The sequence below is a fragment of the Catharus ustulatus genome, chromosome 3 (genome assembly GCF_009819885.2).
Source record: "Catharus ustulatus isolate bCatUst1 chromosome 3, bCatUst1.pri.v2, whole genome shotgun sequence".
NCBI lineage: Eukaryota > Metazoa > Chordata > Aves > Passeriformes > Turdidae > Catharus > Catharus ustulatus.
The window spans coordinates 81,353,640-81,366,781 of NC_046223.1; the positions used below are offsets into that span (position 1 = coordinate 81,353,640).

Here is a 13,142-nt window from a genome sequence, read left to right on the forward strand (position 1 = left end):
CATCCCTTTCTCTTGGAGCTGATTATTCTGTGAGCACAAATGGCAGCTGTGTTCCTGCTATGGCTTGTGCTGGTGTTGCCAGTGGAATTGACCCAGAATATGCCCTGGCATAAATCAGTTCCAAGTTAAAGGGATCTCCTTTTTCAAAGCTGTGTTACTCTTTTACCCAAAGCTGTGTGACTGCTCTGTTGCAGCCCTCCATGAGAGACATTATGGTTTACTTGCCTGGGGAAAGAAGCAACGTCTTGTCATCTAATGCTAAATGAATTTGTTATTCTTTCTTATATGTGTTTTTTTAGCCTGTTGCTTAAGGCATGGGTTTTGCCCTAAACCTCCAAGATATTTTCAGACAAAGGTTTGTATAGAGGGATGGAGCTAAGGAAGTTCAAGCAAGCTTGAAAATCTATCTGCAATAAACAATGAAGATAATAATAACAACAACAACAGCAGCAGCAAAAATTATGAAACAATTCAGGAGTTCTGTTGAGCTCGAGATATAGTTTGTTCCATTAGTCTTGCAACTTTAAAAAAAAGTAATCAGAACATTATACCATGCAGTTGTTTTTCAACAGAGTTCCTATTGCTGATTGAGAAATGCACTTAGCATAATTAAAATTTGGGTGAAACAAAGAGACTCTAGTATTTAAAATTAATGTTAGTATATAGGTTTTTACTGGATAATATATTTTCTAACTTGTTTACAATTCTTTTGTTTTACATCAGACAAACCATGTTATAATGCACTGTAAGAACTCTTCAATATGTAGTAGTTGTAGTTTAATTTACCCTTCGTTGTAAGTCAAATAATGATTACAAGACAACTTTAAATTTAACCCATAAGGTTTAATATCCTTCTAAAAATAAAGAAACAAAATCCCCACAGCACTCTAACTTAATTAAAAACTGGAACAGACAAGAAAAATACTGTAACTGGGTAGTCTTTTTAAACTTTACTAAATTCTTCATTTTACTAGCAGTTTCACAGTCTAATAATACTTCAGATAGAAAATGTAGTTTTACACTGGTTTTGAATTTGCCATCTGTTAAATTAATTAACGCATCTTTGATTTATAAAACAGGAGAAACTGAAGTTCGAACTCAGTCTTGACTGCAATACTTTATTAGGAGAAATTATAGTAGTTTCCACATCTCTTATGCATTTTTTCATGGTCCTTAGTGTTGTCATTGTCTCCTTTATTCAGAAGCTGACTTCTCTTGAATCCTGGTGCACACTGTATCCCAGGTGAGGGGATACCATAAAGTTGTACCATAATAATGCAACATTATTTCTGTGTTTTGCACTGCCCTCATCATTATCTGACCTAATTATTTGTTTGCTGATTTGTTTTGTTTTGTTTGTTTGCTTGTTTGGCTGCAGCTGCTGTTCTGTGCTCTCACCAACCCCTAAAAAGTAGCTGCTATATGAGCTTTCTCAGCTGACACTTAATTTAGAACCTCATAGGGTGGGAAAGTGTGGTCGCAACTCTTCTCCTCCTGGCTGTGGTACCCTTTGGATATCAAAACTTGCAGTGTTTTTTACTGTAGTTTTGGGCATATTGAAGATTTCTGTAGTAAATGTCATCTGCAGATCCACTACCTCACTTTTGGTGATGTTCAAGACCATAACAGTCACAAAATAACTCCTCTGGACCTTGCATTGTCAAGGGGAACAAATGAAAAGGGAAACTTGCATTCAGAGTTTAAAAGAGAGTGGTGGCAGGCAAGAACAAGAAAAATATTTTGATGCTGAGTGAGGTAACTGTGGAGAAGACTGATGAGCAGCAAAAATAATGGAGACCGAAAAGTTGTGTAAGTTGTGTGGTATCTCTTAACTTACAGTGGTGACTTGAGCAGGTTATTTCGTTATCTGGAATACCACTTCAGTAAATCTTTTCGAAATGAAATTCTTTGTTCTCAAATAAGCAGGGTGATTGGTGAAGATCAATTCATCAGTTTAGGAGGAATTTAGAAGGTATTTAGATGTGACGCTTCAGGACATGGTTTAGTGGCGGACATGGCAGTGTAAGGCTTACATTTGGACTCAATTATCCTAAACGTCTTTTCCACCTGAAATGATTCTATCAGTATCAAAATCAAGCATAACCCCTCCATTGTGATATATGAGGTGATCAATAAGACAAGAAAGTTTTTTTTTTCTTGTACTAGCGTTGACTCGGAGCAGTGGTATCTTGAGCTAATGATTCAGAGCATGAGGCTGGATGTTGGAAACCTTCTGACTTCTCATGAAATTAGATCTTGGTGTAGCAGATGAATTAGGATAACTTCCTTGTTTGTAACATAAATATTGGAAAGCATTCATTTTGTTTAGGAAAGATGCAAGATAAAATATGAGGAGTAACATTTTATTGTCCTAATAAAAAATTGTTACAGGGTTCAGATCTTAAAAAAATTTCTACAGCATTGTTAAAGAAAACTTCTGGGTTTTTTCTGAATCTGCTGCTGATGCCAGGTCAGAGCTGTCACAATGAGCACACTTGAACATCTAAGCAAGCTGAGTGTCTTGACCTCTGTAGTAAGAGTTTTGAAGCACAGGGAGCTTGTAGTTTCACCCCATGGAGACTCCTTATAATTGTGGAAGTTAACTGGAAGCTGAGTTCTGCCCTCTTACGAGAGTGGAGAATTGGAGCATTTTAACAGGTGATAAATACAGGTGCTTGAGTGTCGTAAGAGATACACAAGATAATTTATGTACTAAACAAGAGCCTGGTAACAGTATTTTAATACTGAGAATAAAAAAAGGTCTTGATTTTAGAAGCTAAATTTGGATCAATCATGCTGTGGCTTTGCTTTAAAGATAAATAATTATGATTGTAATGAGAGATAAAAATAGATCAAAAATGCAGATTTTCTCTTTATTAAATGACAGATTTGGTTGCCCTAAGTGCAATAGTTAATAGAATTACTCAGAATTACTGTGACTGAGGAACACAGTCTGTGGTATAGATGAGGAATGGGATTTTCTCTGAGCTCAGACATCTTGGTAGGTGTTCATATAATGGAAGACTAGTATATCTAGGCAGACTAGTATATCTCATGCTTCTGGACTTAGACAAAATTTCTATTTATTAGAGACAGTGAGGCTAAGAAGATTGTTAGAATTCTAAGACAGGTAAAGAACAGATTGAAAAAAAATGGCAGTGGATTTTGAAAGAAAATGCATAAAAAGCCACAAATAGAGATCTTTAATATTAATTTTGTTTTATCATTAACTATTTTGAAACAGAATCCAAGTATGTTCTGATAAACAAATGAGGGAGATCAGCCACTAAATTCACTGAGGAGCAGAATAATAAAGCTGAAAGGGTATTTAGTAGTACAAAATGCAAGGTCATGAATGAGAAATATTGGAACTGGATGCTGTTAATTGGAAATGGCTGTCAGTCACAATCTAAGGGATTTTTTTGGTTTAAAATGATGTGGAGACAGTTGATAGCATACTTTAACCTAGAATAAGCGGGAGAAATACAAAGCGTTGGTATACTCAGTGCAGACTAACTTCCAAAGGTCTCTGTGTGTGGTTTTTAAAAAATTATTTGGAATTTACACTGTTGAATACGTAATTACACAGCAGCTTCTGCATGTAGCAAGCAGTGTTTCTTCTTGGCTGGTGTGCTGTGTACTCATGCAAATGACAAAATGTGTGCAACTTTGGAGAAGGTGGTTTGTGACAGACCTGTCAGTGTGCTGATTAAAAAGACATTATTTCCTTTTATTTACATGTTGAAAATAGTATTATAAGTCTTCTTGTAAGTTCATGTGTTAGTGTCCCTATATCAAGGTTTTGTCATTTTTGAGGAGATATCTTTTGAAGCAGCCAGCATTGCCAGTAGCAATTGATAGAAGAAAGCAAACTGAGCCTTCCCCATTTATCGGGGTTTAGGGTCTTTTGCTCCATGTGCCACAGGTCAGCTTCAAACTCTTCTAATTTAAACTTACTCTGAATCCAGCACAGTTTGGATTTGGGTCAGGACGTGGAACTGCAGCAGCTTAGTGACACAGATAGATGATCTTCTACTCTCAATGGATAAAGGGCAGTCGTTCATTTTCATTCTCTTGGCCTTTTCCTCAGTGTTTGATGCATCTGGCGAGAAGCTGATGCTTTCTTTCCAGGAGGGAGTGGCAGGGACCAAAGTACAGCACTCATGTGACTTGGCCTTGTCTTAGGTGATCCATCTACAGAGTGGTGGCACGCTTGTGGTATTGAAGTGTTGCCAATCATGAAAGGAAATTAAGAAATTGAAAATCATATCTGCAGCAGGATTTCGTTGTTGCCTCTGCGTCAGTGAGCATATTAGAGATGCTAATTGCTATTCGGATTTGGGTAATGCTTATTTGTGTGGGAGGGCAGCACTTTCACAGGGCTGAATTCCAGGCTGTGTAATGAACTCCCTTCGGAATGGAGAACTCTGCTATGTACTTTGTGCTTGGAGTTGATGGTGGCATTTCTTATATTTTGCATTCTTTAATGTGATAATACAGACACAGGCGTATTTAAAAAGGAAAATGGATAAAAAGCAGCGATGGCAGCACTGTGTCGAAATAAATAATCTTCTTTGATATAGCCTGTCTAAAGAAATACTGCAGGGCAAAGAAGGCTCCTAGAGGAACTGAATTTTTAAGCTTCCTTTGAAACAATATTTCTAATCCTTTTGCTACTTGTAGATTTTTTTTTTTTTCAGAAAATTACTTGTGTGTTGAACTCAAGCTCAGAAGATAGGATCTTAAAGTTTGAGGAAGCTGTTTTATATTTTTATACTACACCTAAGATTTTAAAACTCCTATAAAGAACAAAATTAACATATGTAAGCTTACTGCTGAGATGGTTGCTGTCATTTTGGCTGAGAGAAAGAAGTTAAACATGGATAAAACACATCACACAACTGGAGTTGGAGGCAAAGCTTATGTGAATACATAGGCAATCAATCAATTTTGTGATAAATATGTTTTGGCAAGCACTACACCATGTGATGTGGTACTGTGATGGGGGAGTATTTTCAAGTCCAGTTTTGTGAATCCTAATAATTTGGAAAAGAAGGCAAAGGCCACGTGTTCCAGTGGGTGCAGTGTTGGATTTGGAGATTGGGAAATGCAGTTCTGCTCTTGTTCCTTAATCTCAATGACTGTAAATTGATGGATACCAAGTAATTTATGTTATTTTATGCATTATGTAATATCTTCCTGAAATGTACTTTCAAATTCAATGATGAAAAATACTGATCATCCACATAAAGGAGAAGGTTCTGTTTTAAAATTAGGATTTTCAGTGTAGCTCATGTCAGCTTCAAAATTGTGCAAGAACCTGAAACCTACCAGCACCACTGAAACAAACTCAACTGAAAATGGAAGTCTAACAAAATAATTCTCCTAGCTTCTGTTTGGGGCCCAGCAGATGTGGACTGCATGATACAGGATATATATGGAGACAAATGAGCCTTTTATACAGGTGCTTTTATTTGAGTATGCAAAAATTAATTGATTTCTGAAGAGAAAACTCTGTGATGGTTGATATTTTTTAAAGTTTAAAAATTGAACTTATTAAGACTCTACTAGGTGATTTGCAGGCCTGTTTGTCTGGTGCCAAGAACTGTCACTCTGCTAATGAAATTTTCATCCCGTTTCCTGAATTATTGTGTTAATAATAATGTCCAATTAGAATTAATAACAGGTCTTACCTCAGGATCAGAAGTGAGTGAAAAATAACTTCTAATGAAACTTGATTTTACCATTTCTATGACTAGGTATTTTATCTGCATGTGAGATTAATCTGCATGGACGCCGTGACCCTCTATTTTACAGAATTTCTTGGTTTGTAGTGATTGTACTGATGGTTCTGAGAGATTATGTTTGTAGCTCAAACATGATTCTCTACTTCCATGTATAGTTTTCAGAGGTGAATGAGCAATTCTGTTATTGCTCTTATTGCTGTTCTCTGCCTTTGTTATTTTATTCACTTGTCTGGTTTTGCATTTGGATTGAGCCATCTGATGTGAGACCATGTCATCTTGTGTACTTGCCCAGAGTCTAAAACAATGGGGCCTGGTTACTAATTGGAGCTTTTGGGTTCTCACACAATAGAGGTAATTAGTAATAAGTGTTCAGCTGTAATAGCAAGTAATATTCACAGTGGGCAGTGCAATGTATGACAGTGAAGTTCCTGTGTTCTGTCTCTAGTGAATGTGTTTGAGAAATCATCACTCTTCTTTCTTTGCCTTTGTGGTGTTGCCCAGAGGCGTGTTCTCTATTCTGGTGTAAGTGCTTATCTGCTAATGCCATAATTAACTTCTTAAAATATAAATGGCAATGGTGCATTGAAATAATACTCAGAAGTGTACTGTTAAGCAGTCTACAAGATTTCTCCATGAATGCTTGTAGTGTCAGGTGGAAAAAACTTTAAACCTGACATTAAGCACATGAACTTAAGCTTTTTGAGTGAAACGAGCAAACAGAAAACCTCAACCACCAACCAGCTCAAATCCCTCATTAATTGATAAATTCAGTTTCACCAAAACCTTGCCTATCTGTTGCTTCTTGCACATTTTCAATTATTAGCTGCTCATAGAACACTTCTGTTTGTCAGTCTATCCTTGACCAATTTTTTTCTGTCTTATGTTGGTAGTAATTAGAATTTTGATAAATTGTGTTGTTTGGACTACATTCAGAGTTTTATTTCAACGGTTTATTAAATTGGGAGAGTAGAGGAGTTTTCAGCTATTCAGCTAAAAAAAACCTCAAAAAAACTACTTTCAAAATGAGACATATCTGGATCAGTTTAATGTCTTTTTCAAGCAGAGAACTTGTTCAGATTCTAAGTTAGACAGGTATATTACCACGAGACCCAGACAGATGGGTCTACATGAAAGTAATTCACTGTCCTGAGACAAGATTTTTTTTGTCTTCAAAGTCAGCATATGCTGTTTCTCAGCATCTCTCTGAAGTGAGGTATAGAATCATAGAAATCATAGGATCATAGAATGATTTGGATTGGAAGGGACTATCCAGATCATCTAGTTATGAAGGAAGATGGCATGCAGAGTGCTGTGCATAACAAAAACTTTATTTCCATGCAGAATGCTAGTGAAAATTCTCTGGGGGCTTTAAGAGGTCTATTACATGGACTCAATTGAAGAATTGTAGCCCTGCGGTATTTGTCCATGTGAAAGGAATATATAAGGTGTGGCCTGGTGTAACTCCTGTAGCAGCTAAGCCCACACATCCTGTAGCAGGATGGGAGAGGGAATCAGAAGGGTGAAAGTGAGAAGGATCAGTGGTTGAAATAAATACAAGGAAAAATAAGGAAATTTTACTATTTCCCATTGGCAGGCAGGTATTTAGCTATTTCCGGGAAAGCTGAACTTCATGAAGCACAGCAGTGACTTGGGAAGAAAAACACCGTAACTCTTTCATCCCTTTTCTCCCATTTTTTATTGTGGAGAACAAGATCATGTGATCTGGGACATTCCTTTGCTTAGTTTACAGGTTTAAACTTTAAAATGGGAAAAAATTCTTTTGAATTAAAAAAAAAAAATCTGTCATGATTACTTGTTTTTAACACTTTATATAAAACAAAATAATAGAGATTTTGAGGATATACTTGTAATTGCAATATCTTACACTGTCTTTGCAGGTACATGATGCTGATTGATGGCAAGAATGAAGTTTATATGATTGATAGAGACAATTCAATTTTTCATGTATCCAACCTGGAATTTCCGTTTCGTAAAGATCTACGCACACATCTAACAAACACTCTTCTGGATGGGGTAAAGAGCATATTGTATAATTGTTGTAACAATTTCAGTGCTGTTTGCTTTTGTTCATAAACAGGGTCAAATTTTAGGTGAATCGGTGAATCACAGGATTTCAGGGGGAATATAAGTTCAGTCACTGGCGGAATGTGGGAGTTGCATTTTGTAAGAAATGACTTATCTACAGGATAGGACTGACGACTGCTCTGGGGGGAGCTGTTTGTCTTTGAAATAAATCAAGGTATTGAGATGACATTCTCTGAATATGAGAAAAGGCTTGAAGAGATTTTAAAAAGAATTGTTGCAGAACTTCATCTCTTGCTATGGCTTTATATTTTGAAATAGTAAACTTGGTCAATTTTATGCAGCTCATGGAAATACTTCTAAAATTCCATACAATTTTCATCATGTTTTGATGCACTTTTGTGAATTGATGTCTTTGTTTTTGTCACCTTTATTTTCAGCTGATTTGAATTTTTGAATGGTTTAGAAATGGTTTAGTTATATTTGTTTAAGACTAAAACATTTCTAAATTGCTATGCTAATTTAAATTATGTAAACTTGCTAATGAACTTTTAGAACCAGTTGTAAAACAAACTGTAAAACATACGGATTTGTGTTTTGAAGGCTGGGCTGGACTATTGGTGGCTAACTTCAGAACCATAGCCACAAAAAGAAATTATTTTTCTTCACTTCCTATTTCACATGACCAAGAGAATTTCCCTAGCTCTTACACTAATAGGTCAATGCAGTTTCCTATCATGTTTCAGTAGTATCAGAGACTCTGCATTGCTGTATCTCCTGCTTGATGAAGTATTTTTGTAGCTGAGATAGCTTCCATATTGATCCTCTTAATTCTAATGCACTTTTCAGCCATATTGTCTTTATTAACTTTTTTCCTTTCTCAGGCCCTTGTCAGTATTCTACTTGAAATGTCACTTCTGTGAATGGTGTCTCTTACTGAACACACATTTACATGTGAAGCGTGTATAAATTGAATCTGCGAGGATAATTACCACAAAGAACAATGTACTGTCTCAGGGACAGAGAAGCAGATAATGGAATATTTTCCACCACCTCTGCTTCACTGAAAAATTGAGAGCATAATGCAAGAAATGCCATGCTGTCAGCTCAGAAGTGGTTACACAAGCTGTCGTGTCTGGTAGGAGCCTCTTCAGCCAGGCAGTTTTCTAATGATATACATAATATTATTCTAAATAACATACATTAGGTTTCATACTTTTGAAATAAAAGCCTGGTACTGCTTTTCTTCCCCCCTGCTACTTCTAAGGCTCTTGAGAAAGTAATGACTTGCTAGTGTCCATATAGTGCAGTCCTAGGTGTTCTTGAGGGAAATGGCTGCTCTTTCATTTATTTATTTAATTATTATCTTTATTTCAAAACAGGTGTTTTAGTAAAGGTGGCTGATATGTACATGGTGTAAGAGAAGGATATTGAGATCAGTGCATAATGTAGCTCTGGGGCATGGAAGAAAGTCTCTGTTCTGGTGTGTGGTGTTCCCCAGATTTATAGTTTGGGTCTCTAAAGAATAACTGAAATTCTCTCTGGTACCCAGGGCATTGAGCTATAACTTTGCATAATTTGTTGTTCTGTAAAAGTTTTACTGTTACTAGTGCATTTTGGTGTTTCACTTTATTGGCATAAAATCAGTCTTATTGTGATTTTTTTTCCCACACTTTTTTTTTTCAAATAAAGTGAAAGGCAAAATGACATGAAATGAATAAATACTGATTGAATTAAGTACCCTGAGATAAAACTAAGATCTTTCAATGAGTACTTTTCATAGTACAGATTTCTAAATTTATTTTGGTATGGTCATTTAAATAAAAAACTGTTGCTGGAATAGATTTTTTCAGTTGAAATTCCTTTAAGAGGTTGGAGTATAAGACTTGCCTATTTTTTGAAGCATCAGAAAAGCTTAACTTTGTAGTTGAATATTTGTTTAAATGTTTATGCCAAATGAAAATTTCCATGAATGATCCTTTACTCTAGATATATGCATGATTGATTTTATTTTTTAAATCCATGGGAAGAAGTTGGCTTTTCCTCTATTGACATATTTTGCTAATTAGTGCTTGAAGGGCTATTGAAGTTAATTCTTTAATTGCAGGCTGAAGTAGTTCATACTTACTGTCCTTGAAGTAGCTTTCTCCCTTTCAGGGAATGAAAGTATAGAATGAGATGGTTCAATTGGTATTGCTTTACATATTCTTAAAAATATGAGAAAAAAGGAATGAGAAAACAGAGATATCAGTGCCATGCAGCAAACAACTACTGGGTTTAAGAATACAGAAGATTAATGTCCCCCTAACATTATTTAGAATGACAGTATGCATAAAACTTTCATAAAGGCAATTTCTATGCATTCAGGGATCTATTAACTTGCTTTAAGGCCTCTGATGTAAGCCTTTCATGTGGTTGTCGTTGAGAATTTCAGATGCATTTGTGGTTCACTTCAGGCTGAAATTACTCGCGAACAGTTCTTGTGTGATCGGTTGCGTCTTGGGTGATGACAGATCTGCAACACTGTGCTCATCTCCAGCTTTTCAGTTGCAGTTGTTTTCCTGTCATGGAAGAAAGTTTTCTGCAAAGCTCATTAAAGCTAGTTTAAATTTCACCTACAGGTGACTAGTATGACTTATTCCTTTAGAAGCAAAGTGTTTTGCATCCATGGTGCTATCTGAGGGAATGCATAGAGTTTTGTTCAAATGTTTTGGCTGTCATGTAAAAAAACTAAATAGCTATTTTAGGAGCTTTCATGGCATTCTGCTTTGGAACAGTTGAGTAGAAAATGCAGAGGCATGCTTAGGCTTGAAGTAACTTTTACAGTTTTAATACAATTTTAAAATCTATTTTATTTTTATATAAAATACTGTTCACACTTGAAGACTAAAGAGGGCCAGGAATGCCATAAATGGAGAGTGAGATAAAGATTCATTTGTTTTTGTACCAGTAGAGGCTTTGCCTATTTGTAAGCTGTCTCAGAAATTGCAGAACTTAAAACTTTTTGAGTTTGCAAAAGCTGGTGCAAAATAGATTAATGCAAAATAGATTTAAGAAAAATGGCAAGGAACTAAAACTGTTTTAATTCCTGAAATACAGCGGTGACTAGAACTGTGTTAAAGATAAATGGATAAAGGATTAAAAAAAGGCACAGGAGGAAGAGGAACAACAAACAGATGTATTATTAGATCTGATTACATACTCTATGTCAACAAAAAAACCATTCTGCAAGTAGCTGGTAAAATTGGATCTTTGGCTTTGTGATTGAATTTTGGATTATTTTAAGTCCAAGTTACTCTCTAGAGATGTGATTCAAGGAGAAAAGTCCATGAGTTCCCAGTCTAGCATTGTTCTTCTGGTACTTGTCCAGCAAAAAGCTCTTAGCAGCGTTGCAGGTCTAACGTACTGTACAACTGTGCTTTGCAACGCTGCAGATTGGGGAGAATAACACCACTGCAGTGTTGCCAGATTACATTGCATTAATTGATCACTGGATCTTGTTCTTCAGGCCCATGGGTTAAGTGGATACCTAAACCAGCATCTAATGGACAAGTGCTAATAGCAGAGGTAGTTTTAAAACACACAGTACAGGCTGTAAATCTGCATGGAGTCTGTAGAAGTAGATGCATGGATACAGGTGTGCCTTATGGATACTTTTTTATTTTATTAACATGTCATGTGAGTGGATTTGGGTTTAAGTTTTTAGTTATTTAAAAATTGGCTTCAATAAATTCTTATAGTATCAGGCTATTACTCAGGTCAGAACAAGTGAGTTTAGTTGTGGTCATTTCTCAAATACTTCATTTTCCAATCTTCTCTGAAGTTATCTCTGGGGTCTATTCCCTGGTGTATTTTTCAATTCTGATAATTTCAAGGAAGATTCTGAAATCACACTGTAAAATAATGGTGTGTTAGAGCATTTCTAATCTGAACCATTCTTATGCTCACTTTACAGCTTTTGCCTTATGACAGTTGTATTGGCGTAACTAATGGAGCAGGGAATGTTGTTGTCATGATGGAGATGAGCAGTGCAGGAATTTGTCATCTCATCTTCTAAGGCATATTGTGCTATTGTTTTTTGCTCTTGTAGCTGGGATTTCAGTCAGGCTGTCAAAGAGAACAGGAGGCAGAGAAGGAAGAAAAGAGAGGGGATGAGGAAAAAGACGTGTTTGATCAGTAATGGAATAAAAATGTTTGTGTCTGAAGTAGAGAAAAAGTTAAAAATAAACACTTCAAAGGATGTTTAAAAATAGTTCTTGGTCCTCTTTATTGTATTTTATAATCCTTCTTAAATTGTATATGCAGAGATTCAGATTTTTAAAATTAGGCATAAAATCTTGTAATACCAGGCATTGAAATGTTTTCAGGGTTTTGCATACAAATGCTAGCTTTGCATCAAAGCTGAAGTTCTGAATATGTATACTGAGAAAGTGAGTCCTTAAACCCTAAATATGTGCTCAATTAAATGTGTTTCAAAAAAAGTTGTTTCACCTGCCAGTTCAGCTGAGAGTTAATGAAAACCAACTGCATTCTTTTGTTTCACTGTTACTTTTTTATTTGTTTCATCTGATGACTGTCAGGAATTTCAGGTGGGGTGTTTTTATCCTGGGATTTTTTTCCCCCTTGCATTATATCTTTACACCCTCTTCCAAGTTTGCATATCACGCCTTCTGTCTCTTGAGTTGTACCCATCTGTTCTTGTAGTTAGTTATAAAATTTATTATCAAAGAAGTCATTGCAGCGTTGTGTCTGCTGTTCCTTTGAAAGCTTACCAGTGTCCTACCTAAATATTGGACGCTAGCAAAGTGGCATTTTGTTACATCACTTCTCTGTAGACCTTTTTTGCACGTTATTTGACAGTGCCAGTGACTAAATTTTTAGAGGTAAGACACTGTAATATTACAAAGGAATAGTTTTCACTAATTGGATTAATGTGGGTTTTTAAAATTTTTTTAAAATTATATGTGATGATGTGTAAGGTCAACTCAGGCAGTCATTTACAACACCTATTTACATGGCTTTGAAGTCCCAATCTCCATCTCAGTGTTGTGTTCACAGAAGATGGGATTCCAAAATATTAAGCAGGCAACTTAGATTTCCAGTGGTTTTTGAGAACATGTTCATGTCTTCTAGTTTAGTTTTAAATGCTTCAAGCTTTATGTTTGCTTTAAAACAAATGTATGTTTTTACAACTGAACTGCTTGCTTATTTTTCAAAGCAAATTGTGGTTAGATGCTAGGTACAATTGAAGAATCTTGTTATTCTTGTACAGACTGAAAATTAATCTTACATGAGTCAATCAGACCTTCCGAGTTTATTTTGTAGAATCTGTGGATTCCGAGAGAAATTAAA

The 13,142-nt window shown here is 35.8% G+C and overlaps 1 protein-coding gene across 1 annotated transcript in view; it reads left to right on the plus strand.

Moving 5' to 3' along the window:
• Positions 1 to 13,142, plus strand: part of RNGTT (RNA guanylyltransferase and 5'-phosphatase) — a 176,002-nt gene that overhangs the window by 36,820 nt on the left and 126,040 nt on the right. Inside the window, exon 9 of the mRNA XM_033055808.1 lies at positions 7,646 to 7,781. Within this exon, the coding sequence (XP_032911699.1) occupies positions 7,646 to 7,781 (136 nt within the window). The remainder of the gene's footprint in view (positions 1 to 7,645; positions 7,782 to 13,142) is intronic.